General features: G+C 39.1%; 1 protein-coding gene across 3 annotated transcripts in view; it reads right to left on the bottom strand.

Annotated features, from left to right (window-relative positions):
* The window catches only part of nrg3b (neuregulin 3b), a 140,556-nt gene extending 115,568 nt beyond the window's left edge, over positions 1-24,988 (bottom strand). For 2 of the 3 annotated variants that reach the window (XM_052570813.1, XM_052570814.1), the window contains exon 1: positions 23,016-24,988. In XM_052570813.1, the coding sequence (XP_052426773.1) occupies positions 23,016-23,865 (850 nt within the window). In that variant the 5' untranslated portion in view covers positions 23,866-24,988. The remainder of the gene's footprint in view (positions 1-23,015) is intronic. The other variant, XM_052570812.1, reaches the window with a different exon arrangement.
* Positions 24,989-27,839: the final 2,851 nt, after the last annotated feature.

Genomic DNA, 27,839 nt, shown 5'->3' with positions numbered 1-27,839 from the left:
CTGGCCAGACAGCAGGGAGTTGTCAGCAATATGAATAATTCTGTCAGCGAAGTACTTCTTCCCTTGTTAACGGTGGTAGGTATCTTTTTTGATGAAATACGCAGGTTGCGAGGTTGATTCACCTCCTTACCTGATTTATAGGATTTGCAATGCGCGCACGGTTGCCTGGCTCATGAACTGGTTGCTTTCCCTCACAGCAGTGCCCTGTCTGCGTGAGAGCTTGCCCATTGCATCAAGGGTAATTCTTTGCGACATCACCAGGCACGTAGAAGTACAAGAGAGTAATCTCTCTAAATCGCCTAATGCCACAGGCTGTTCCTGTGACGTACAAATAAGTGCATGTGCACGCAAGAACGGCTCCCTTTGATGATATATATGAAGCTCCTGGGGTATTGTGTCATCAGCGTTTACTGTGAAGTTTCGAAAAATGGAATAATAGAGGCTCTATGGCTTTCTAACAGACCTTGCTTAAAACAAGCTGACTATGAATTTGTAATGCATGCTATTTAATTTAAGGGACTCAGGCAGAAAAACAAAATGCAACTAATAATTTATGACACACATGTATAAATAATAAAACCACTGACTGGAGATAAATTACAGTTGTTTTATACAATGCTTCTATTGGCAGTAGGTCAAACTTCCACTCAAAGTCAGAAAAACCTAAGTGCCAATGACCCCTAACAGGGGAATGTCATTATGGCTGAGAACTATGCCAAAAAAATGGCAGCATGGAGGATTGAGACATCTCTCCTCCCTCTCCATGATGTACATTATAGATCATCAGCTAAAGGTCAGTGTATCACTGGAAGGACAGAGCAAGAAGACCAAAGTGAACTCTGTTTCTCGGCAGTTCACTATCCCTCCTTAATATCCTCTTCTGTGTGTGTGCTGCTGGCAACCTTGTGAGAAAGATGCTTCATTTTTTCCACTTTGTACAAAATCTAACTTAGTGTGCTATTTCTTAAAATTTGTCTACAACCTCTTTTCAAGTTTGTGTGTTATCAAGATTGTAGCAAATTTTAACATTAAATATTCTGCAGAGTACAGGAGAGTAGAAAAACAAGTCTGTTTTTATTCAGAACAAGTTCATAAATAAATACATACATATATAAAAAAGTGTATTATTTTAATGGTGTATTGTTTTGTTAAGGATTCTTAAATGTAAATTATTCCAATTGATCCATACAGGGTTATAATCAATTATGTTCCCCTGTTGAGCTGAGCCACTTTTCTACATTCGGGCCAAATGGTTCTCATTGCTTAACCATTCCATGTCAAGCCAATCTGGCCCAGCAGTGGCGATATGGTTTCATTTTCCACTGTTGGGATAATAACAGAGCTCATAATACAAATGCATCGGCAAACAGGTGACCAACCATGAGTGGTGACTTAACTGCACACATTCTACCAGCATGGTTCCAGGCTAAGAACGGTTTACAACCATGACTTGCCAAACCAAGCTCAAGCTGAAATATAACTGTAAAGATTATTTACTCTTCTTAGGAACATTCGTTTCAATGGTGGAAAAAGTGGCCTAAGACCCCAAAGCATTTCCAGTGGCTGGAAAATTCAATTGTTACATTTTAAAGTATACAGTATAAGCAAATGAACAGAATACTGGATTAAATTGTTCAGTGTGAGCCGATACTAAAATACTATGAAAAGAAGCAATTATTTAGCTGAATGGTGAGATCACAATGTAAATGTGACTAATGAAAAAAAGCCAAAATATCTTTCTGTTCCTCTATAAATTAATAAATAGGCAACTTATCTTACTAACAACACATTTCAAGTCACGTCTCTTTCGTGAATGAAATACTCTTATAAGCCAGTTCTTTTAAATGACTCACTTTTTAATGACTCAAATGGCAGACATGCTCACTGAATCAGCCTGGGCAGTTACTGGATTCACATCTGACTCAATCACTTACGGTCAAATCCGGCTGGTGCTTCCTGAAAAGTACTAAGAGAATTGTTAAATGAAATGATGAAGGGACCAGAATCACATAAAGTGGAATTGAAACTAAAATTGTTAATACGATTCCCATTGCTACTCAGCACTAGAGTAAACATTGTGGTAAATGTCACAGTCTTCTTAATGAATCTGATATCATGCGGCGTCACCCTTTACTGTAAACGATTAATGCACCTGAGCTACAGTAGGTGCTCCTCTCTCTATTTGTCTTTTTTCTTATGTTAATCATGGTTGTAGTATTAGTTTTGGTGTACTGTCACCAAAAGCTATACACACCTTTATAGAGAACAAACAGAATCCTTGTCAAGATCCACTTTCATTTGGACGACACAGAAACTTGTAAATCTACTGCATTAAATTATTTCTAATCTATATATTTGATGCATTTACCGACATAAAATATGTATTTGCAGTGCACTATTGCAACAATAAGAATTCCAACAAAGCAAACAGCCTCCACAGGGAGCAATGAAACAACATGTTACGAGAAAACAGGCATTTTGGAAAGCTACAAAGCCGTGCGAGGAAGACATTAACTTGTCAATCAAGAGATCAAAAATGCTGTGCCAACCAGCTGAATTGTGCCGCCTATTTCCACTAGTCTGCCAATGAATTGTATCTCTGGATATTATTCTAATTACACAGCTCCGTCTCTAATGCAACAATGGATCGCAGACCGTGATTGTGTCTAGCTTTTAACTGCCACCGGGCCATAATGGCTTTGTGAAATCAAGTACGGCCCATCGCTAAGATAATGTATATGCTTCTCTCACAGTACAGAGGATGAATTAGAGCACATGGCTCCATTGGCTTGCCAGGCTTGTGGAAATTCAAGATGGAAATGAGCCGTGAGTGATGTGATTTGTTGGACGATCTGCCGGACCCTTCACGCGTCTACCCACTGCAGCACAGCGACACACTGCAATCAGCCAGTGCAAAGCCCCCATTATGTTCAACCATTACTGCCTCACAATAGCAGGTATTATCAGTCATACGAGCGAGTGACTTTGACTTGTGCGTGGAGGAATTGGTAGTGACGGTTTTAGTTGTCGCACGAGCAATAAAGGTAGATGTGATAATGCAACATAAGCCGTAATCATAAAGGTTGTGGCATTTGTCATTTCTGCCAGTGCGTTTGTACATGTGTCAGTGGGGCTTTTTCGATGCACGTATGTGTGGTTTTGTGGATTAAGTATTACAATGCACAGCTGTGCCCAGACTCACTGATTAAATGGTTATGTATTAGTGTTCCATAGCAAACAGCCCCATCTCCACCTGTCAATGCTTCCAGCCCTGAAGTTTTAAGTGTTCAGTGTTACCGTGGCTAGAATGAGCTCATAACCTCTGCAAGTACCTACTATAATTGCACACTGATTATCATTACTCACGCTGCCATTACTGCAGCACGAGTGTCATTAGCAGGCTGCCCTAACGCCATTTCTGACGGTTCACTATTCCCTTTTGTTCAACTTTATATTCCTGAGTGCTAACTCAAAGCATTTTCAGTTGAGGAGCTTTTGTTATGTAAAACCTGTCATCTGTGTCCACTAACATACAGTTAATGCCCCTTAGTTTCGGTGGATTTCATGGTACACCAATCGGAGGAGTAACTTGAATCTCCGTTTTGGGCTTTAACTGACCCTTTCGTAACAATCAACCCTTTCATTCTGAAGCAATTTTAGCAGTTAGTGCCCCCAAACAATCAGACCAGCAGGTGGGGCTAATCCTAGATTAGATGAAATGGTTGGTTGGTTGGTCATGTTTGTTTACCCTACAGAACCATCCAGAGACTCTGGGACAGAGAGATTGAATTTACACTGAGTAAAGGCACCCAATCTCAGCACTTAAATTGACATGATTTGTTTCACATTTGCTGCAAGTGAGTGGAATATTATTGGCTCTTAGTGGGACTGGAGGAGTCTGAGATTCAGAGAATTGTCTGATTCTTTTCCAGTTAAGTTTTGCTTATAAGATATTCTTCTAAGCGGGCCTTCATAAAAGTCATCACCAGCTGCTCTTTGCTATTTCACGTCGACATCTCAGTATAACCTAATTCCTGAAAGCACTCTAAAAGTCACACGTCTAATGGCATAAACAAAAAACAACACAAGGTTTGACACACTGCTCTTAGTAACAGAACATCTATTTTCTTTTTAAGACAAATGTTTTCTTAGTAAGTTTTTCATCATCAAAGGCTTCTGGGATATAGGAGGTGTTTTCCTAACCTGTTATCGCTCAACATGCATGATCTCAAATATCTATACACATTTATAGTTATTCATTCACATTTTTATCCCAGCTGACTTCAAGGACTATTATAGTACATTTTATCAACATACTGTATATGGCCCATGGGAAATGAGTTCACAACCTTGGTGTTAGCACTATGTCTTAGCACTATGCTGTACCAGATAAGCTACTATATAGGAACAAAGCCTATATGTAGTATATGCGTACAGCAGTAACATTCTGTGCATTGTTTTACAATTAAAAATATTTACTGTAAGCTATTGTCTACTTTTGTTAGAAAACGTGTACAAAAATTATAATTTTAGGGGTAAAACAGCTCGTCACTGGGGCAGCACCCTGAAAGGGTTCAAATTACTGAAGTATAAAGTTAGCTTAAATGGTAAATGTCTGGTTATTTGTGGTGTGGACAGTTGTGTTTGTTATTGGAATCTTATTGCATCACATCTGGTTAGGACACAGTGTAAGGGTGCATTTCCAAAACTTGAAGTGCCATTTTAGTACATTGTATGGACATATTAGTATCTTAAAGGGTATCTTAGTAACCTAAAAGTGACATTAGTAGCTTAAAGGTGCATATTAGCTTAGCAACTTTTTTTCTCAGAAATGTAAACAATAAAAGCTCAGCATCATTGTCATTGATTAATTAAGTTTTTGACTCGTCATAGGATATGACTTTTTTACATTTTTAATATGATTACCTCCACTGGGAGAGATTTTGAATATATGTTATTCAGTATGCAAATGGCACATTATGTCAAATGCATTACTGAGCCTTACCCTGTGCAGTCACAGTCCTTCGGTTAGCCTTTGCAGCTCTCTAATGGCAGGGAGACGAAAGCTTTTATGTTGCACGTGGGGGTCACTGAGCTTTGATCATGCTTGATTGATGGCTTAGATGAGCAGCAACACCTCCCAACAGGGTTCCCTATAGAATCAATTATCAGTTGTGCATGTCTGAACCTGATGCTTCCTCTGAATGCTCAGTGTGGTGGCCACAGGTCATCGAATCCTGTGCTTCTAGTGTTCAGTGTTTTTTATTGGTTTTAGTAGTTTAAGCTCTTCAAAGGGCATGCAGACTGAATATGATGAGCAGCATTGTGGGTCCATTTTTCTCCTAAGATGGCCTCACTAAGATGAAGAGAGGCAGAACTGCTTGAGAAAGCTAATGGCTGTCCATGAATCTTTAAACAGACTGAAGGATCTGAGTTTCAATGAGTATGAGTTCATCCTGCGCTATGGGTGATATTTTTGCCTGGACTAATGACTCGTGAATGAAGCCATCATAAAATCTGCTATTTTAATGGGAAGTTTCAGGACTTCTTTGGATTTGAGAGTATGTAATAAACTGGATGCTGGTACATGTTTGGTTGTTTGGGGTGAGGAGTAGTAGCTGGTGTTCCTTTCCGTGGCTACTAGTAAAAGCTTAGAAAGATTTGCAAAAAAATAAAATAAAATACTTTTTAACTATTACTAAAGTAATACACTATTGTACTTTGTCTGCCCCTAAAGATTGTGTATTTAAGTACTAAAATACCCATTTATGCTATTAATAGGCATTGTATGGTACTAATATGCATGTTTAAGACTAATATGCACCTTTAGGGTATTCATTTGCCAAGTTAAGATTTTAAGTAAGATTTAAAGGGCAGTTCACCTAAAAACTTTTTTTTTAAATGACACAATTTATTCACTGCTGTTTTTAAATTGATTTGACTTTCTTTCTTCTGTAAAATATAAGGATTTTAAATAGCCATGCTGCTCCTTTCCATACAATATAATAAAGGGGACTGGGTCTGTCAAGCTATAAAATGACAAAAGCAGCATTAAACCATCATAAAAATACCACAAATTGGGATCTTTATGACTACTGCACTATATTACATTAAGTCTTCTGAAGCCACACAACAGCTTTATGGTAAGATCACATTAAAACTGAAGTCAGTATTCTTTACAGAGTCATATGGACTACAAAATTACTTGTCAGCTAATGCCAAATGACTACTTGTGCATCTTGTGATCAAAACAAAATTGAAACCTTCAGTAATTAATTTGAACTACAGATTTCAGTCTTTCATATGTCTTTAAAATGACTTGAAATTTAGCAAATGAATCCTATAGACTACAGAACAAAAGTAAGGTTTGAAACGGTGTAAGGGTGTGGAAATGTTTAATTTTCCAGTGAGGCACTGTATCACTTCGAACTTTTAACCTTACTGCCTGTCTCTGAGTTATTTTTGTGCATTGTTCAAACTGCAGGGGTGCACCCCGCTAGCACACTTGGTGCCATGAACTTTCAACCACACACAGACTGCAAGATATATATCACAGAAATTGTAACATATGGCATTTGTACTCGCAGAACCACCCAAGTCTCACTTTGAGCACACACATGTACATCTACACTCACATACGGCACACAAACATACCTCCTGGCAGCAGTCCCTGGGCTGTTTTAGCTCTGATGGAATAGTGGAAAGCTTATTGGAACTGTTCACAGTGGACCGACTCTTCAGTACAGCTATCACAGACGGTAGAGAGATGAGAAATCACCTGCTCAGGCTGTAGAATTACAGCATAATTGGCTTCTAAAGCAGAGCCCGGCCATGTGAAACAATGCAACTCCAATTGACCTCTCTTCTGCACTCTCTTCACACACACAAACACACGAAGAGAAGCAAAAACACTGCAGCTTCCGCTCTGCCACTCCATTCGAGGCCTCAGATTTCAGCACTGGACAGCTCCCTGTCTGCCAAAGCACTCCGGAGTTACATTGTTTCAGCACCAGCACCATTAGACAGCTCTCCTCATGTTAACAGCTATTGGCAAAGAAAATCTTTTCCTCTTTGTCCTCTTTTGTATTGCTGACAGGCCCCATGTTTACATACTGTGGTAAGTGAGAACAGGTCAGAGAGAGATATAATAGAAAATGAATATAGTGGGCTGGAACAGATGTTATTGCTCACTGAAACTGCAGACTTCTTGTATTTTTTTATGTAAAGTTCTGAGCAGAGAGAGGGCAGGGCACAGGGCTTTGGCGTCACATTCTGCACACTTTTTAGCTGACGCTAAAGTCTTGGCACTAAGCATATTAAGAAATTCCAGCTACACCGAGAGAATGTTTTGTCAGGTAACCTAAAAATGTGCTTCAAATGTCTTTCAAAATATGCAGGTAGAATCAACTAAACTAAATGGTTTGTTCCAGTTTAAATATCACTTAACTTGACTGAACAAACTGAACAATCATAGGCTAAGGTCAGATCAGGTAGAAATTGTTCTTTAAAGCAACAGTTTAAAAAATGTAAATTCATCTACCCATGAATTATTCAATCTGATTAGTAAACTGGATCAAACGGTTCACAAAGCTTAACCCTTCAAAAGAATGATTAGTTCACCAATTCAGTTGTCATGTTCAACTCACTGGCTCAATGATCCGTTAACAGTGGTTCTCGAGTTAACAGCTCACTGGAGGGAAAGATTATCAGTGAATAATGTGTTAAATCTGTCTGTTGCTCATGTAAAGCTATCGTGTTGCTTGAACTTGGATTATATTGCACATGTTGTATGGACTAGTAATATGGTGCTTTTAGTGTTATTTATTATTTATTTTTTTTGGTAAACAGAAGTAGGTAATAAATACACATTTAAAAGGATATGAGGTTAACATACTTCCTTTAAATGTGACAACAACACATACACTACCTTTCAAAAGTTTGGTGTCAGTAAGATATTTTTTAAGGAGATTAATACTTTTCTTCAACAAGTACACATTAAACTGATTAAAAAATTAAATTTAGAATGTTACTATATATATATATATATATATATATATATATATATATATATATATATATATATATATATATATATATATATATATATAAAATAAATGCTATTGTCTTAATCTCAAACTAAGCATTTAAAAAAACACACAAAAAAATGTTTCAGCAGAATTGTTTTCAACACTGATAATGAGAATAAATGTTTCTTGACCACCAAATCATTTAGAGTGATTTCTGAAGTGACACTGAAGACTGGAGTAATGAGTACTAAAAATCCCTTTGCCATCATGCATATATTCAATTTTAAAAGACATTAAAATGTAATATAAATAATAGTAATAGTATAAATAGTAATTTTCCACAATATTGCTATATTACTATATTTACTATAGTTTTGAACAAATAAATGCAGCTCTGGTGAGCAGAGACTTCTTTACAGGCCTCAAACTTTTGAACAGTAGTGTATTTACTCTACACTAAGCTACATTATCTTCCACATTGAAAGCATCCTTGTAACCATATTGATTAATGTTATCTTTATTAAAAGCTATGCTTTAACTTGCTGCATAGTCCAACAGCTAATTGTTATCATGCAGCCTTGACAAAATACAAGAATTTTAATAAAATACTGAGCCAGCGGCTGATGTACCTAACCGAGCGAGAAGCTGCAGGGGGATAAAAAGCAAAAGAAGTAAAGGCTGAAAAGAACACCATATCACCACAGAGAGTACGAAAGAGACACCGACAGCCATATGCAGTAAAGGGAGATGAAGAGGAACCGAGAGAGACATACAAGAAGGGACAGAAAGCAGAATGGATAGCATTCCATCCCCATCAAGAGACGAGTACGGGAGAACAACACAGAGAAACAGCAGACACATGGGAACTCAGAGGATACACTTTACTCAGCACAAAGCCCCAGGGCTTTAGGACCAGCAGTAAATGGAGAGTGACATTTTAAACAGTATGCATAATGAATAAGCCCGAGCAAGGAGAAAAACACAACCCAGGCATAGCAGCTGCCACTGCAGCCAGTGATCGAATGAGCGTGTGTGGCCAGACTTAAATACACCCTTACCACTGGCAAGGTGCACTGAGATTTAATTCACTGCGTTAGAGAGAATATATCACTTTGATCTCTGCACTATGAGGAATGCGATCTCTGGCATTCCTTTATGTCTAAGGCAAAGTGCTGGTCAAATTGGAGCATCAGGCGCAACAGTTGCTGAAGTGCTCTCATTACACACGAGTGGGAGAGTGCGTTTTGTGATGCGGGCCCTTTGATTCTTTCATTGTCTATGAGAGGGTCCAGTGTCAATCAGAAGAGCCCCCAATGTTCCTCCAGGCCAGCAGGGGGTGATAGCGAGAGGTGCAGTATCACAATGTCATGACACCCCTGACATGCATCATTCAGGCGTCATCCGCTGCTAAGCAGACCTCACAGAGGCAGACGCTGTCAAGCCTAATCCTCTTAAACAAGATTTACAAACTGCAGGCATGGCGCAAACATATCATGTCAAACATATCATATCATGTCTATTGTGTAGCTATGATTTAAGCCTCCACTCTAGGTGAAATGAGTGAACAGGCAGAAATAACACTGAAACAAAAACAGATGGATATTTCTTCAAGCATACACTGAATGCACGCTAACCTGAGCGCGAGATGAAGAAAGACCATCACACTGCCGTGCAGCAGTGATATTTTATATCATAAATTTACAAAAACACAAACCAAACAGAAGGTGTATGGTGGGTTGATCAAATAACTTGGTAAGAAAATGAGACAAATAAGAGTGTGAGTCCTGGGATCAGTTCGAGTCAAAGTCACCCTGCAGGACCTGTGACTACAGACTGATGGAAAAAGAGTGAGGGGGTATGAGGCTTTAATACATTTGATATAAAATATTCAATCCAGCTGCATTAATCTGCCTTTCGTTCTTGCCCTTAGAGCAATGTTTGTCCTGTGCAGTCCTGACAGAGGACAAAAAGAAAGAATCTCACCTGCCTCTACCAAGCGGCTCCTTAATATCAAGAGAAAGCTTTAGTATAGCATCCCTAAAAAATAATTGCTTAGCCGGTGAAGCATTTCTGTAAATATGTATGATGTATGCAAAAATCTAAAAAGTATTTTGCTGTGAGATGTTGCATGCAATATTAATACGAAAAATATACGAAAAAGATATGCTGATAATTATTTTCATGTTGTGACTGTTAGACAAGATATTGAAAATTTTGTCAATAAGAAGGGATATTAATTATTTTTTTATATATATAAAGATTACATTACTTAAAAGTGTTAAAAACTGGTTAGTGTTTCTATGGAAATGCAAAATATATAATATCAGCTGATATGTTTCCAGTATGGGACTAAATATCCAGTATATTTTATCATACTGTATATCACTGACATACATTGCATATCTGGGTATAGTTATGGCTTCTACCACAAAGGGCTAATGCTAATGTATTTTAATTAACAGAGAAATATATTAAGTTGTTTACGCTATATTGAAAATGTACAGAATAATATATAAACAATGAACAATACATAAGTAGTTGCTGCTTTCCATATATTGAAAAATGCAACACTACTTATATATCAGTGTATGTGTGTGTGTGTATTTCACATTTACACCTAATATCACACATTGTCATACATGAAACGTTTAGCTATGCAAGCAATGAAGGTGAGAAAAGATAATAAATAAGTGGTCAGCTTTATGTCAAGTGTTTCAAATAAAGCTATTACATGTACAAAATGTATTGCAGTTTTAATGGCTGTATATATTTTAATATGTATCAACATATGGTCTATGCGTATATTGTAGTATACTGTAAAATATAATCAATAGTTTCCCATGTTATATATGGAAATGTATTATTTACTATATATATCGCATTACATATTTCATCATCACCATTACTCCAATCAAATGCTTTATTGTGACCACAAGCAGACTGTGTGTAATATTTGTCTGATTAGTAAACAGAGAACATGCTTCATGCTTCTCTCCTGTGTGTATGGTAAGTATAGCACTGCATCTGTAATGAGAGATGACACTGAGAGCCCAAAGCCACGGCCAAAAGCAGAGCTCACTGATGTAGCCCTGGAGGAGTCGAGCACATGCTTATCTAGGACACCAGATCCCCAGCTGGCCACATCTGGACAAACTGGCGTTGCCCATATACACGCACACGAATGCAAATGACATAATCTAGAAAACGCACCCAAACACACACACGGTATTTATTGAATAGTCCGCAAACCACACAGCTGTTGCAGATTACCAAAAAACCCAAGTGCTGATTTTTTTTTTTTCCCCATGCACACCAAGCTCGTGATGGATTCGCCCTGGGCTTGACCTGAAGCAAGATTGAGCTTGCCTGAACCACAGACTCCCTGTAAATATATTTAGCTCCTCCCAAACATGTAAAACAAACACTTTTTTTCCCCTCTCACACACATACAAACCCTGACTCTCTCGAATGGTCATACACAAAAAGTATTGGCAATCTAACCAATCTCCAAGCAATCTACCACAACAAGTGTCTCTGCCTGGCCTTTGACATTGAGCACTGAGAGGCAAGCATCAGAGCCCTTCCCTCTCTACTGCTCTGTTATAAACACGCTGCCTTGAGGCCGTTTCACTACTCTCAGGACTAACTGAGCTCCCTGACAGAACAAAAAATCGTCCATCGTCCCACAACCCATGTCACACAGATTGCTTTCAGTAGACTGCATGCTGAAAACAGGATCTCACACATACATCTATAGCTGCCACAGTACACCTTGAATAGAAAAAAGCATGTACAGTACCATTAAATAGCACAATATTACTGTTTTAATGTATTTTGATTAAACACAGCCTTGGTGAGCATAAGAGACCTGTCAAAAAAACATATTGACCCAAAACTGAGGTGAATAAATACATAAAACACGCATTCATTGCCACAGCCAGCATAACATTTTCAGCACCCGCTGCCATGCTAAAATCATCTCACACACAGTTATAGCTGTCATGGTGCACATTGAAAAGATGTGCACTGCTCTTGAAGAAGAAAAATATATATATTTTAACAAAAAAGGGTTGCTGTTGGGCAGAAAGGGAATTCCATCTTTTTACCGTGACTCTCAAATCTCTTAACCATATCTTTTCTTAATCTTTATTATTCCCTCTGAAGCTCGCTGGACGAATTGATAGATGGCAAACCGCATCCACACTGTGATGTTTGCCCTCACAAAGGACGGAGGGGAGCCACTCACAAAGGAAACATTAGCAGTGCTTCCATCCAGATGGCTGAATGAGTTCCAGAGGGGAGACACACACACACAAACGCATGCACAGATAAGACAGGTGTGGGAAAGGCCACTAGCCTTAATTTTACTTGAGACGGCATGCTTGAGCACATCTTATCATATTCCTGCAGAGCAGTATGCCATGCTGGGATCAAAGTGCTCATATTTAATGTTGAAGGGCCAGTATGCACAGCACGCCTACAACCAAGCAACGAAGAGCGAGAAAGCAGACTGAAAAATATTTGCAGAGATGTGCATGTTTGACTAGGTGAAAAGGGGAGTCTTTGAACTCTACAGCCTAAGTGCTTCATGAACTTCAGGTATGTGAGTAAACGTTAGGGGTTGCATTGACTCATTTAGTTCTTCCAGAGTCGACATTTTGAGGCTGTGTTGACTAATTCTAGATCACATGAGTGCAGTTGCATTTGTGCAATAACTGGCAACAGCAGGAGCAATATTCCTCAATTCACACACTGCATCCTAGTAGGGCTGCAGGACATTAGCTTTGTATTGTAACCTTTAAAAGCATATTTAGAAAGTGTTTTAAAGTGTTTTAAAGTCTAAATAAAGCCACAAAAATGTTTATGGAATTGTTAAAAATAAAAATAAAAATAAAAACAACACCCTGCACTCATAAACATGTTATACTGTAAGCAAATCACACTGGCAACGGACATGCTCCATGTTCACAGATAAGTAAAACATTCTTGCAAGCTTAAAAACGAATCATGTCACGAAGAGGCTGACAGAAATGACACGACTGAGACATGACTGTTTGTGCACGGCAATGCAAACAGCATGAATCTGGCAATGGAGATGATGCACGCTTTTGTTTCTCACCCACGTCATCTCAGCTGCGTGGACATTCTCTCCCCTCACACACTCTCCGTTAACACAGTGTTGGACTTGCCAAAAACAGCAAAGACCGCTGATGCTGCAAGGCGTATGGTGAGTCATATTCATAAGGTAAACACTGACCTGTGAATATTCTACTAGCTGGCTACTTTTCTGGAAAATTAGTAGTCATGTGAACCCAAGTAAACATGTGAGCTGTATATAGTTGTATGTAGGTACCCATAGTCCTGGGTGATAAATGATATCAAGATCACAAAAAAAATATGTATGTCAGCAAAAGTTATAAGCTCTGGACATATTTACTTGCTATGGTTCAGTCTAACAGTCGATCACGCAACAGAAATAAAAATCAGTGCATGCTACTAATATGTCTACATGTTCTGCATGTTTCTGTGTGAATGAATGCCATAGTTTCACCTACAGACTCAAACACACTTAATACTGACTGTGTTTTCAGCATCTGCTGTCTCGCTATACGAGGACAGTCATAAACTTCCTCTCCAGAGTTGCTCTGAGAGTCACTTTACAAGCTTTTGTGAAACTACCGTTTGTCAGAGAAAACTGCCAAAATAAAAATATGAAAGAAATGTATATAATAATAATAATAATAATAATAATAATATTGCTATTGACCCTTTTCACAATAATGTTATGACGCATTTAACAGGCATCAGCAACATAATTGCACAAGTTTTTTTTTTGTTTTACTTTTTTTTAAATGTACATTTATAACACTTTTCTATGTATTATCACCTTTTCATCAAATTACAAAAAAGTTAAGGCTAATGCAAGGGTGTTTCTAATGCAGCATCTATAGGAGGGACGGTAAATTTGACACTGTTCTCGCTTCTGAATGCCAATATCAATCTCTTTTTTTGAAAGTTTTTCTTTTGCTATTTGAGCAAATGGGAATGCAAAAAATTATTTTTCAATAATTTGGGTTTGGGTTTTATTTTATCAAAATTAACCCAACTATGATGACTTCCGCTGCTGAGAAACCCAGAAAATTTTAAATAGTATCAACCATTTACACAGTTCTGTTGTACAGAATCTTATTTGAAAAATTAATAAAATAAAATAAAATAAAATTGCAATGTTTTGTTGCAAATAAATTGTTATATTTTAAGTACATTTTAAAATATTAAGTTGCTAAAAGGTAGCTAGAGTCAGATTGTGAATAAGTAAGATGGTCTAGGTCTAAAATCCATGTACTAACCATTTTATTGCTGATTAACAGTCAATTTATATTGCGAAAAATATCACTATCATAAGATACGGAAAACATATTGTGATAACATTTCAGACCATATCGCCCAGCCCTTGGTACACATAAAACACACATTTTCGCATACCGCACTTGCAAGAACCTGATGGCAGCACCATAAATCTGCCGTCTGAAATCCATAAGTAATGACATCTAAGCCAGCACCACAGGGGGAGCTGAATGCAATTGCAGACATTTCTGCAGTACACTACCTGGTAAAGATTACTAAGTGTGCCAAATTAACCATGGCTGCCAGAAGAGCCCCAAAACCATGACACTTCTGATCTATAAAGACTTTTTTCTAAGACAAAGATATTTGGAAAAATGCTGGCAAATGTGGCACACGCTGAGAGAGAGAAAAATGACCAGTTTAAAAAGCAATACAGTAGAGAATAAATCCAGAAATATTTGGGAGGAACAAATCATTCCCGACACCTGAATTTGTACCTGGATGTGAAAAACAAGTATATTCAGGTAAAAGGAACAAACTACATGTCATGCTTGGCAAATGACTGCAAGTAAGGCATCACTCCAGAGCGCGTCAACGTCAAAGTGCATCTTGCTACATTTTTTTTACAGAGCTATTTTTATGTGCTTTGTTGCATGTTGAGCAGATCAAACACATTCCCCGCACTGGAGTTTCTTTCTGTCTGTCTGCGACAGGTGCTTCAAGAAATGCTTGGTATTGTTGGTGTGTAACTCAACTATCAATGATTTAATATTTCACTTCAAATGGAAAGTGAGAGATGTTGTGGAGAGAAGATCCTCAGCAGAGCATCCTATTTTATAATTTACACTGTTGCCTGACAGGTTGAGAAGCCCTTCGTGTAGTCACTAAGGCTCGCATTTCTTCCGCTCATTATTCATGAGATATGCAAACTTTGTTTTGGGGCGGAACGCAGCATGCCCGGGTCATGGATCGTAACTGGGAAACAGAAGGGAATGAGGAAGGGAGATAAACATGGAAGATGGGAGATTAGAGGAGAGCCAGAGTTTGGGGGTGAGCACAACATTGAGCTTGGAGTCGTTTACATTATCCCTTCGAAGCTTTTACCCTGCCAGGATTACACCAATGAGCCCAACACCGCTGCTCTGGACGTCTCTGCTCACTTTCATCGCCCACACATGCTTGTACACACACAGACTGTATATGTACAAAGACTACAAATCCTACAAATACATTTAATACAATACAAAAGCCATGTTTACTCTCTCTTTCATCATTTTTCTGAACACAGATGTATACAATCACAGCTCATTTTCCAAACAATGTCTACTAGTAGCAATAATAATCATTTTCTGATTACAGTGTTTACAGTTTCAATTTTTCATGCATTCAGAATCAATTTTTTGTTTCATCTTCTGCTAAGAAAAGGGGGAAAAAGTTTTAGCACTCAGCCTGTAGGTTGCTCTTAAAATCATTCTTTGCTTAATTCCTCACAAATTAAGCCCATTTGTAATTGAATGCTCAATATTACCGGCCTTATATATATATGAGGTGCACTGAGGAATATATTCTCCTTTATTAAAAAGGTCTTAAAGTAAGCTATTTGATAAGAATGTGTCATTTGTTATAAGCAAGACCTTTGGTTTTCAGCACAGCAAAACTGCAGAATATAATTAACAGAATATAATAACAGAAGGACATAATTTAAAAAAGCAATATTCAAGGCCACCACTAATGGGGTGAAACTGGGAAGATTCTAGAGGCCACCAGGTCCAATGGGGTGCTCATAATGATTAAAGTAAGCTTTATAAATATAATTCATTTAATGCATTTCACTTCACAAAACATTTTTTCCTAAGAAAACTATATATATATATATATATATATATATATATATATATATATATATATATATATATATATATATATATATATATACATGCATTAAAGTGAATTGTGATTGTTATATCAAAAAAAGTAAGCTATACTATCTAAACATTGCGTACAATGAAAAGCACTAAACAAATAAATGAAATAGAGTTAAAATATATATTCATTTATCATTTTCTTTAACAATTTAATAAAAATGGTTATGCATTCAGCCCAGGTGAATGATGCAGCGTAGCAGAATGAGCCTGCAAAGCATCTCAATGCAGTCATCTGACACCACCTGCTCTCCCCACAGGCCAATGCACCAACTCTAGCTAGAGAAGAGTGTCAAAATGGAGTCTCCATCCACAAATATATACAGTACCATTCTTCTCTAAATACTTTAGCCTCTACGAGCACTCTCTTTTAACTCTTATGAGCATTCCAAAGTACCAGGTGCAGAAAGCCCAAATGTCACTTCTATCTATGCTTATCTATCCATTCAGAGGTGAGCTGATAACTTGTGTAATTCAATACAGAGGATATGCAATAACTGAACCGTAATCCCCTTTACTCTGCCACAGCCGTATGCAATAATGTCATGTCATATCTTGTTATAGGACAAGATGTGAGTTCCAGCCTATGCACTAATGGGTAGGTGGTGGGAAAGGCAATAAGAGACCAAAGAATAAGAGATCAACATAGACACACGGTCCTTTTCTTACACAGAACTATTGTATGCTTTCAGAAGACTTGGAATAAAGTGCTAAAAGTCACATTGACCACTTTTATGGAGCTTATTTGAAGCTTGAAAGCAACCAGGACCTTCTTAAAAAAATCTCCTGTAGTGTCTTCACAGAAGAAAGCCAGCCATACAGGTTTGGAACAGGGGCATTTTTACTGGGCCACAAGCCCCAGTGAAATACAGCTGTGCCCCAGTAAAATAATGCTGATAAATCCTTGTTTGATGATTGTTTTAGATTTCATATGAATTATTCAGATAGTTCACTCAGGCACTGAATCATTTGCAGCTGATTCTCACACCAAAATAGTAATGGGACACTTTAAGAGCAAAAAAACGAAAAGAGCACTGGATGAGATGTGTATATTTGCATTCCACTGCGGGAAACAAAGCTTGCAAATGTCTTCTTTTGTTTGTCAATGATGAAGCAGCTATTTATTGTGCATGCAGCTTCTGAACAACTCTCTACTGCAAGCAATGACAATCCAAATATATATATAGGGACACTTTTTTTTGATAGAGGACCTTTGCCCCAGTTTTGATAAAAAAAAAGGCTAGAAAAACCTCTGATTTGGTCACCAAGCGTGTACAAACCAGACTTGACCAGAATTTACAGTTACCAAATAACCAATGTCTTTGAGATATTGTCTTTCTATGCACAGGATTGTTTTTGTAAGTTCGATCTGTGGATTACAAAAGGATAACAGAAGTGCTGGCTGTCTCAGCGTAATGGGTACAAGCAGGTTGTGGCATTGTGTGTTTGCCCATGAAATGCTCCATTATATCACTTATGTTGAAAGTCTATTTTGCGGTGAAAAACATGCACACATGACTCCATTTCCCAGTGCTTGGAATGGGACATCCCTACCACTTATAAAAAGAGGCCTGATCAATTATTTACACTTCCTGCCACATGCGTTCTACATGTTTCTCTTTCTGAGCATTAATATTTTAGCTTACACTGCGACATCCGTCCCCCCACCCACCCCCCAAACTCTAGGCTTCCCAGTGGACATTTTGTCCACATAAATCACACGATGACATTAAAGAAGCCTAAGATGGCCTTCACTGCCACTTACCGCAAGTACACATTGGGGCGCATTAATCTCGCCCTCTCTCCAGACAGAGGAGCGAGCCCCGGCGCTCACGGCGTACTAAAATGTCACTAACAAACAAGGCCGCTCCGGAGAGGACTGTCTGTAAGTGCACAGTTACACAAAGACCATGAGGACAACTTGGAAGTCTACTGAAAATGTCACGTCATTTTTTGCTGATAAAAGTCAGCTAATCTGCAAGATAAAAGCAATCCTTCATTTCGGAGTGGCCTGGAAAACATCAGGTGGAGTGAGAAGTTCTCCCTCAAGGTTCATCTCTCACTCTTTGAGCCTCTAAGGTTGTGATTGGTGGTCACACATCACGTGGCAACCCTGTTGCTGGTATCTGGGGAGAGCAGTGTGGCAGCAGCAGCTGGAACTACGCTCTCTTGGCCCAGGCAAAAGCCTCGCTGACCTCCCATGAGACGGCGCTAAATGGATTTCTGTCTTTAATCCCTGTGTATGATTTTATGGTACACCTTCCCCTCAGGAGCCACAGGGATTGCAGCGTACGGCGTACTTGAGTGCATGCTACGTGTTAGCACGTCAAAATTATTAATCGCCACGTCAGAGCTTTTCTCATCCTTGAGCCTTCTATTTTAGCAGTCAGAGTGTAATTTTCTGGCAATGTTTTTCCCCAGGCTTTAGCCTGACATGTTTTCGGTGTTTCTCTCCCGATGCCGCTGCACTTTCATACCTGACAAAATCCGCTTAACCACGCCGGTTTCCGGCTGTGCTGCGTAAGGTGTGCGTGGAATCACAATGATGTGTCAGAGAAGAAGGATCCCCGCCCCCCAAAGGCAGATAGCCAGCTGCATTTAGAGCACCAGCCGCCCACTGCCTCCTTACACAGGAAGTAATGAGGCTTGGCCCCTGAGCCAAATCAACCCCGAACATAGATAGGACATAGAGACCAACTGTGAAAAACACATACAGGAAACTCAGGCATGCAGACAGGGGGAGAGAGGGAAAAGGAAATAAGGATAAAGAGGAGGAGGAGAAGAGAATAAAAGGATAATATTAGAGCAGGAAACGTAAAGGCGGAGGACGACGTGCATCAGGGAGAAAGAAATGGAGTAGGAAGGTAGGGAAGAAGATGAGCGGCTCAGGTTTCAGCGCTGCGGCTAATGGACGGCTGCATGTCATCCTTCAGAACAATCAGATAATAATACAGATACGAATGAGAGATGCACTCGCATTGGGGCAATTTCAAAATGATGTTAGTGTCTTGCTTATTCAATTGGGATCCTATGGAAAATACAACATAGTCTCTCCCGGTGCATTACCATACAAGTCCCACTAAAACATGAGATCATTTTGCAGTCGTAAAGATGAATGCGTTCGCACATGGCCGCTACCAGTGCATTTCATCATGCTCCCTCTAAGACGATCCTCAGAGAGAAAGTCCAAGCAGGGGCGGAACGGGCTTGTATTATATTATACAGTGATGTATTACCCGACACAATATTGCAAATTCAAAATCCAACTTACAGTCCACTACTCTTTTTCTATTTGCCATTTCTATTCATAAAACAGCTTGGCCCAGCAATAACACCTCCCTTGTTTGATGCAGATCTATTCCAACCATCTCATATTTCACAATATATAGAAATTTCATACACTTTCGGAAAGTGTTTCCGAACTGCACACTGTAAAAAAAAAAGCATATCGCTGCATTAGTGCATCATACACATATACTTTCTGTCCATTTCTGTCATGTGGGCAAACCTGGTACATTTGACATAAACCCTGTGAGTGGGTTGCCCAGAAATGTTTTGGTCAAGTTAAATATTGAATTAAATATGATATTAATAGTTAGTAAAAAAAAAAAAAAGAAACATATATATATATATATATATATATATATATATATATATATATATATATATATATATATATATATATATTTACTTATTTATTTTTTATTTTTATTTTTTTAAAGCAGCAATACCATTTTCAACTGCGATGGGATATGATTTGTTAAGAACTCAATCAGCATATTGGAATGATTTCTTAAGGACCATGTGACACTGAAGACTGGATTCATTTTAAACTGTAATAATATTTCATAATTTAAAATAGGAGCACAAGATAATGCTATTGAGAACGTTACAGTTTTACTGCATTGTTAATCAAATAAATGCAGCCTCGGTAAGCATTCAAAAACATTTAAAAATGTCCCCAACACCAAACTAATATATATTTTGCTTGCTTGTTTTTTAGCAGCCATTTTAATATTTGTTTTGGAGTCAGGAATCACAACTTGAGAAACACTGCTTTATGGAAATATAAACTGGGAAAAGGGCCCACCCATAAAACCTTTGTCACAAGTTCTGTGAATTTTTATAATAACCCTGACACAGAAAATGTCAGTGTATTAATAAATAAAAAAGACAGCCATGTGGTCTGCAAGAAGCTTGGCCAAAAAAGCATGGTTTCTTGTCCTTCTCTGGCCCCAGGGTCAGGGCCCTCCTTTGTCCCCCCACCCTTCCCTTATCAGTATTCGCTCCAGGGCACATTCAGCTCAAGAGAAAATTCACTCCAATGTGAAAGAGAGAATGTGTGGTATTAAATTATACATCATCTTCTTTTTATACAAGCAGCTCGCTATGTTCTCACTGTTGACTAGGGTGTTGCATTCAGTTTACATATTCACACGTAACAACAGAAAAAAAAAGAAAAAAAAACATATATATTTTTTAAGATAAAAGTCAGTTATTGGGAACATTGCCTAGAGGCATAAAGAAGCAGATCTTGACTTGTTTCCCTTATGAGAACACACAAACCATGGTTAACTGCTTAGATTTGTATATGCTATAAACCTCTCTGGGATTTCCAAGTTATGGTTATTGAAGAAGAAGCAGGAGCACTAATGCAAAATGCATTTAAGTTATCTCTGCAACTGTATTCTAACTGTAAGGGGCTGTTTAAAGTCCCAGGGCTGGAGGACATTCAAACTCCACGCTAACTAATTGGTGCTGACACAAAATTGATGGCCTGCTTTTAACACCTTGCTTTATAAATAAACAACGTTCCAGATTTGATTACAGAAGTACATCAAATTAGCATGCAGACTAAAGCTAATTCTACATTCCCTAATAAGACATTTTTTTTTTTGGATTTTGTTTAGACATTGCTTTCTTTCAGGATTCATAAGTGAATTGTGCATGTGTTAGAGAATAACTAACTCATCCTCACTAATTCAGTTATTTGAAAGCAGATTGACTTCTTTCAAATTAGTATAGGCTAGCTTTTCCAGTAACAAGCTACTTTTACCAATGTTGAACAATTAAAAATGTTCCCTCCTGAAATATCGTCCAGATATACAGTAGCATTACAATATCAGGTTCATTTTATTGAACTAATTTGTTTACGGTTCATGCAAATGAACAGACTGGAAGTGCATCCTTGTTTAAAAAAATAATTCTACATCAATTCATTTTCAACATCAATAAGAAAAGAAATGCACCAAAATCAGCAAATTAGAAGGATTTATGAAAAATCACTTTACACTGAGGACTGGAGCCAATGGCTGCTGACTTGAAATGCAAAAACCTCTTAGTCCATGTCAGATTTTTCTTTTAAATGAGCATTTTTATCAGGCTCCTATGAAAATAACATGGGACAGTTTAAAAAAAATAAGGCATTCAATAACTGAATGATAACCTTCTTATTGCAATTAAAGTGAAATTACTGAATCTAATCATAGGAGACTGATAAAAATGCTCATTTAAAAGAAAAAACCTCAGAAAGACTTCAATTGCCTTCTTCTTTTAAATTGCAATAATATTTTACAATCAACTGTTTTTACTTTTACTTTTTATACTAAATAGCAACCCTAATAAACATTGCTCATTAATTCATTAAAACCCCCACTATTTTTATTACAGACAAATACAGCTAACTAAATTGTAAAATACATGAATAATTAATATACATATATAAGTATCCGGATAGGTAGCGTTAATGTAGCAAACTACTAGCTTGACAAAAATATGAGTAGCTTGTTGCCTGACAGCTACAATTTCAAAATAGCAATGCTGACACTAGAACTGACAGTATTATCCTACAGATGTACATGGACATACATGGAGTTATACAGTATACACACAGATTACAATGTAAATACAATTTTCCATTTGTAGTGCTCTCATATCTCTCTTCTTCCGTTCTCTCTAGTATGTGTGTGTGTGTGTGTGTGTGTGTGTGTGCACTCCCTGCGTGAGTATCTTAGCGTGTATCCAGTCTACCTACCATGCCTACTGCAGTACTCATATCTTTACTTATCTAAATGGAATCTCCACCCTAAGACCTGATCTCCACTGACAGGACGAGAGCAGCCAGCAACCTCTCCAGCACTACACTTCCTCTTTTGCCTTCTATCTGTCTCTCCTCCTCTCACCTTGAATATCTGCTTTAGATCAGGTGAAATCTCTCTCTAACAACAGACCTACTTTAAATGGGAGAACATGCTAATGCTATTGGGAAAAACGGAAGCTGCAACACTAGGAGTCATTATTCCTGAAAACTGATATGACACAAACAGGGCAAGTGGGCAGCACCGTGTCCACATGATACAGAGAGGATAAAGACGGATGAAAAACAGTCGCCTATGTGCGCTCTCATTAACATGCAGAACTAATGAACTCAGCAGCAAGCAAGAAGACTATTAGACTGCTTGACTGCCTCTTTTGTAATGCTGCGAAGAGAGCTAGAATAGGTATCTATCCTGATGCATAAGAAGCTGGAAAATGATTTTATTTGAAGCCAGAAAAACAATGAGACCTTACCAAATAATGTGGCTGTATGAAAGAAAAAAAAGGTGTTTCATAAAATCACATCATCAAAGACGGTGGGACGAGGTCACACGAACAAACATATCTATGCACCCACATCCATGCATGTATACAATCGAAATGTTTAGATGGTCATACTTACGCGTCCTGAAGCGATGGTGTGGGCGAGTAGGCTTCGTTGAGGTGCCCTTAGTGGAGCGCCCATGGTTCCAGCGTTGACCAGGCTTGGACGGGGATGCGAGGGTGGAGGTCGGTTGGGCTGTTTGGGTGGTGGTTGTGCTCGTCATAATCGTATTGGTCGCCGTACTTGCACTTGGTGGCCCAGCCCGTGCAGAAGGAGATGCATTTCGGTTCCCACCCTCCCCGTTGGATTTACGAACAGTGGTGTTGCGTGGTGTCACCTCTTTTCCTCCCGGTGGGGCAGGATTGGTGGCTCGGGTGGCAGTGGTGGTGTTGGTCAATCGCGTTCCCACTCTGTTATGCAGGTGTGGAGCTATGTTTTCTGAGCCTCCCCCTAAGGCTCCACCACCTCCTCCACTGCTGCTACTGCTACTGGCCGTCTGGTTTGAGGACTGCCCAATTTGAGTCCTTTGCACTGTACCTGTACCCTCAGCTGCTCGGGTCACTGAACCCGGGGCCACTGAGGACGGGGCGGAAGTGGTAGACGTGGAGCCATCAGAACCCTTGGGCAGGGCACTAGGTTTAGATAGAAAAATGGGGTCTTGTCCAATGCGATTGGCATCCACCAGGTCAGTTGGGACGTAATCCTGCACTGAGCCCACCACAATCCATTTTAGAAGCATCAGGCTGAGGCCTAGGCCCACAAATCCCATCAGTAGGGGCACAACACAAAGCCAGGTCTGCTGGCGGGGCCACACCGCACAGGGGCCACAGCGGAGGGGCCCTGGGGCCCGGGGAGAGGCTTGTTCACCCCCGGGCTCCTCCAGGGTCATGGTCTCCATGGTGGCCCCAAGTGCCGTTCTCTCACTCATGCTTCTGGGGTTCAGGGCCCAGCCAGGAAGTAGTGCAAGCAGCGGAGGGGGCTGGGGAGGGAGCCAAAACTGGGCATCTCATTAATATTCATTTAACACTCTTCTATAGCTACAGATGCATGCAATACTGATTACTCATATGAACAGCACAGCAGACATCAGCCTATATATATATACATATATATACACATAAATATGTATATATATGTATATATAAAAATATATGAACACATAAATAGTTATTCTTTACAAAAACAATAAAAAACCCTAAAGCTCAAAAGACACCAATAGTCAAGTACAAACTCACACATACACGCACATACAGACACACTCGATCAGGAATCAAAGAGGACTGGGTTTGGGAGCAGGTTTTGGGAATGAGCCTCTCTTTAGTTCAGCTTCCATAGAACCGAAGGTAATTCCCAAGACACTCCATATATAGAGATGAAAAATAGAACAAAAATTTAGTTTTGCGGATCCGTCGATGTTCTGCCCAGAGTCAAATTTTCCTTATAAATCCATGAGTGTTTGAGCGAGGGCAGCTCCCTGCTGCAGATCTTCTCTCACAGCTGCATTAACGCATCGTTCGTCGCGGCTGGCGCAGCCCTGCCTCTGTATGTGTGTGTGAGTGTGTGTGTATATATATGTGTGTGTGTGTGGAGAAACTCAGGTAGCGGCAGAAGCACAGCTCCACTCAAGGGACAGCTCTGCGTCTCTCTTTCTCTCCCCCGACACGGCACTTCGTCTCTGGCTACGCAGCTTGTATCTTCCCTCTAGTCTCTACAGCGGTGCATCAGTGGACATGAGCAGCCGGTAATCCACCCCACAGGAGAGAACAGCAGAGCTGGGGAGAATCATGTACTGTGATCAGGCAGAGACGGCTGCGAGGGTTAAATCCATCAGATCTTTTCCCAATCCCAAGCCCTTATTTCTCCCGTTCTGTGAGTGTACATCCGAGCCTCTGCCCTGCATCCATCATTTCACCAGAATTCAAAGGCAGTCCTGTCTCTGAGCTTGCTACATTCCCACACTGAAAGACTCAGACCTTGGCAGAAACACAGGCACACAGAGTGTGAGAGAAGCAAGCAGAGGGAGATGGAGAAAGAGCGAAAACATGAGAGAGAGAGAGAGAGAGAGAGCGCAAGCATTACAATGTGCAACAGAGAGAAAGCAGAAGAGGAGGGAGAATGAGTGGGTGAGCATGAGACTGGGAGAGAGCGAGATAGGCGGCGGGGGGGAGAGCGCTGCTCTGAAAACTGATGCAGCTGCTTTTCTTAGAGGCTGCAGTGTGTGTCTGCGTGTGTGTTTTCTAGAGTGTCTGTGTCTCAGAGAGAGGTGGGGGTGTGTGTGAATGATGCTAGTTTTAAATTTCTTGAGCAGCCACTATTTCCCCGTCCTGTCCCATCTATCTTTGTTGACTGCATATGTCCAGATTGACAAACATAAACTGCTCAATGACTGTTCTTGAGCTTGTTTGTGACCAGACAAGGAAGAGCAGGGAGTTTTTGAAGGAAAGGGATAAGGGAAGATAAACATAAAGTGGAAGGAACGAAGGAAAAAATTAAAAGTGAAATGGGGAAGGGGAAGGAATGGTGGGAAGTGAAAAAAGGAAGTAAGGAAATAAGGAAGAAAGAAAGGATTGGAAGGGAATTTAAAAAAGGAAAAGTAAGAAGAGAGGAAGGGAAGGGAAGGGAAGGGAAGGGAAGGGAAGGGAAGGGAAGGGAAGGGAAGGGAAGGGAAGGGAAGGGAAGGGAAGGGAAGGGAAGGGAAGGGAAGAAAGAGAGGTACAGGAAATATAATAAAAAGAAAGAAGTAGGTAAGGAATGGGAAGGGGAAAAAAGAAAGGAATGAAAAGAACAAAAGAAGGAAATTAGAAGAAAAGAGAGGTAATAAAGAGAGGAGAGGAGAGGAGAGGAAAGGAAAGGAAAGGAAAGGAAAGGAAAGGAAAGGAAAGGAAAGGAAAGGAAAGGAAAGGAAAGGAAAGGAAAATATATTTGCTTCAATATCACATCCAGGAGCAAAACTTGTTGAGCAACACAGGTAAAGTAGTTCAAATCCTCCCAGACACACCCCCGAGTGCCTGAGGGATGGCATAAGAAGAGGCTTCTGGAAGACAGATAGAGACATACTATACAGTCTTTGTGCCATCGTAGGGGTGACTTGTCTCAAAACAGAATACTCCGGGGAAGAAGGCAATTGAAAAAAATGTTTAAATAAAAAGTATGGCAATGACTTCTATCCATCAGATGTTGACTGGATTTTTAGATGTGGTCATTGCACTCCAAAATGTATGTGATTGTGGAGAGGCAGGGTTTAAAGGCCTGTTCACGATGAGATAAACGTTCAGTACTAAAATATGTTTTGATAAAGATTTTAATTTGAACGAACAACTGTCTATGTGTCTTTTCAGACCCACAAAAACTTCTGCATACCTTCAGTGCAAAAGTTTTTTTATGGAGAGGTTTTCTAAATGTTTTATCCATTGCACAGCGAATAAAACTGATCAATCAAAAATCATATCAAATATAAAGAAACTACTGTTTAAAATACAGAATTTGCATTGTCATTTGTAACACACTGGTCTGAAAAGATAAACTGCAAGGAAAAAAATTGGACAGAATTGTCATACAGAAATTATTTTGTGCAGAATATTCGGAATTTTGTCATCATTTACTTCAAGCCTCAAGTTCCATATCAATATGAATTTCTATATTCAGTTGAGCACAAAAGAAGATATTTTGAGGAATGAAACAGCTGATGGTACCCAATGACTTCCATGGTATGCAAAAAAATATTATGGAAGTCAATGGCTACCATCAACTTTTTGGTTACTAACATTCCTCTTTTGTGTTTAACAAAAAAAAAAAACCTTTTTAAGTGAAAACTTTGAATGGTTGGAGAAACAAAGCACACATCACCAAAGAGATGAGTGTTATTTTCATCCAGTTATTCTGATTAAACATTACAAGGTCAATAATAATCATAAAATCAATAAATCAAAATACAATCAATAGAAAAAAAAAGAGAAAAAAAATGTATGCGGACTATACATTAATATTACATTTAATAAATTATTCATCAGCATAAAACTGTGACACCAATTCAACGTCTAACATTGTCAAAAGAAAATGCTGCCCGATTAACTTCTGTCCGATTAACTAAACTTCAACTGTAAAAGCAAAATGTCTTTCTTACATTATCACATCTTGTACAAATAAATGGAAGGGCTTCTTTCAATTTCATGTTGAAACACATTTCCGTTAAGGCTTTTTATTAAAAGATGCTTGCACCAAGAGAACTGTAAGGAGCAGAAACAAGCTTGTGAAGTTATTGTCATGGCAACCAAATAACATTATTTGCTTAAACATATTCTGCAATGAAGTATCTGCAAATTAACCAATACTGGAGAAACAGCTTCCTTTTTCTTCAGTGACACCCAATTGAAAACCACAAACCATAAAGACAGCTACTCAGAGCAAAACAGAGGAGCAGAGAAACAAAAAACCATGGTTCATTTACAAGTCGACGCACCTCGTGAAATCTGGATAAACCTAGGCATCTTGCCATCTTAGGAAAATTGCATAATCACAAAATACTGTACACACTCAAAAGCACAACACGAAAACAGACCACTTACCACACAATACAGAAGAAGGTTAAAGCCCTCATTCAAGCAGATCCCTCTGCAAATAATCAATAAGAGCCTTTGTAAAAACCCTTTCCTCTGGGGGGCACTAGACTGTGAACAGACACCCACCATGAGTGTGACCTGGGGTGGATTTGAACACTTTTACGCTCTGATTGACAGCACTTGATTGACAGGTGGACATTTCTGCAGGAGCAGAGACAATTAAATGTGTGGTGACCTCACATAGGATCTTTTTCTAATAAGATAGGAGAAGCTCAGGGAGAACACAGTTCGAAACGTAGAAAACAGGGCACACGGATGCCTTTGTTTGTCAACCGGAGCACCG

Source organism: Carassius gibelio, chromosome B12 (assembly GCF_023724105.1).
Source record: "Carassius gibelio isolate Cgi1373 ecotype wild population from Czech Republic chromosome B12, carGib1.2-hapl.c, whole genome shotgun sequence".
Taxonomy (NCBI): domain Eukaryota; kingdom Metazoa; phylum Chordata; class Actinopteri; order Cypriniformes; family Cyprinidae; genus Carassius; species Carassius gibelio.
This window is presented reverse-complemented; position numbering and strand designations above follow the sequence as displayed.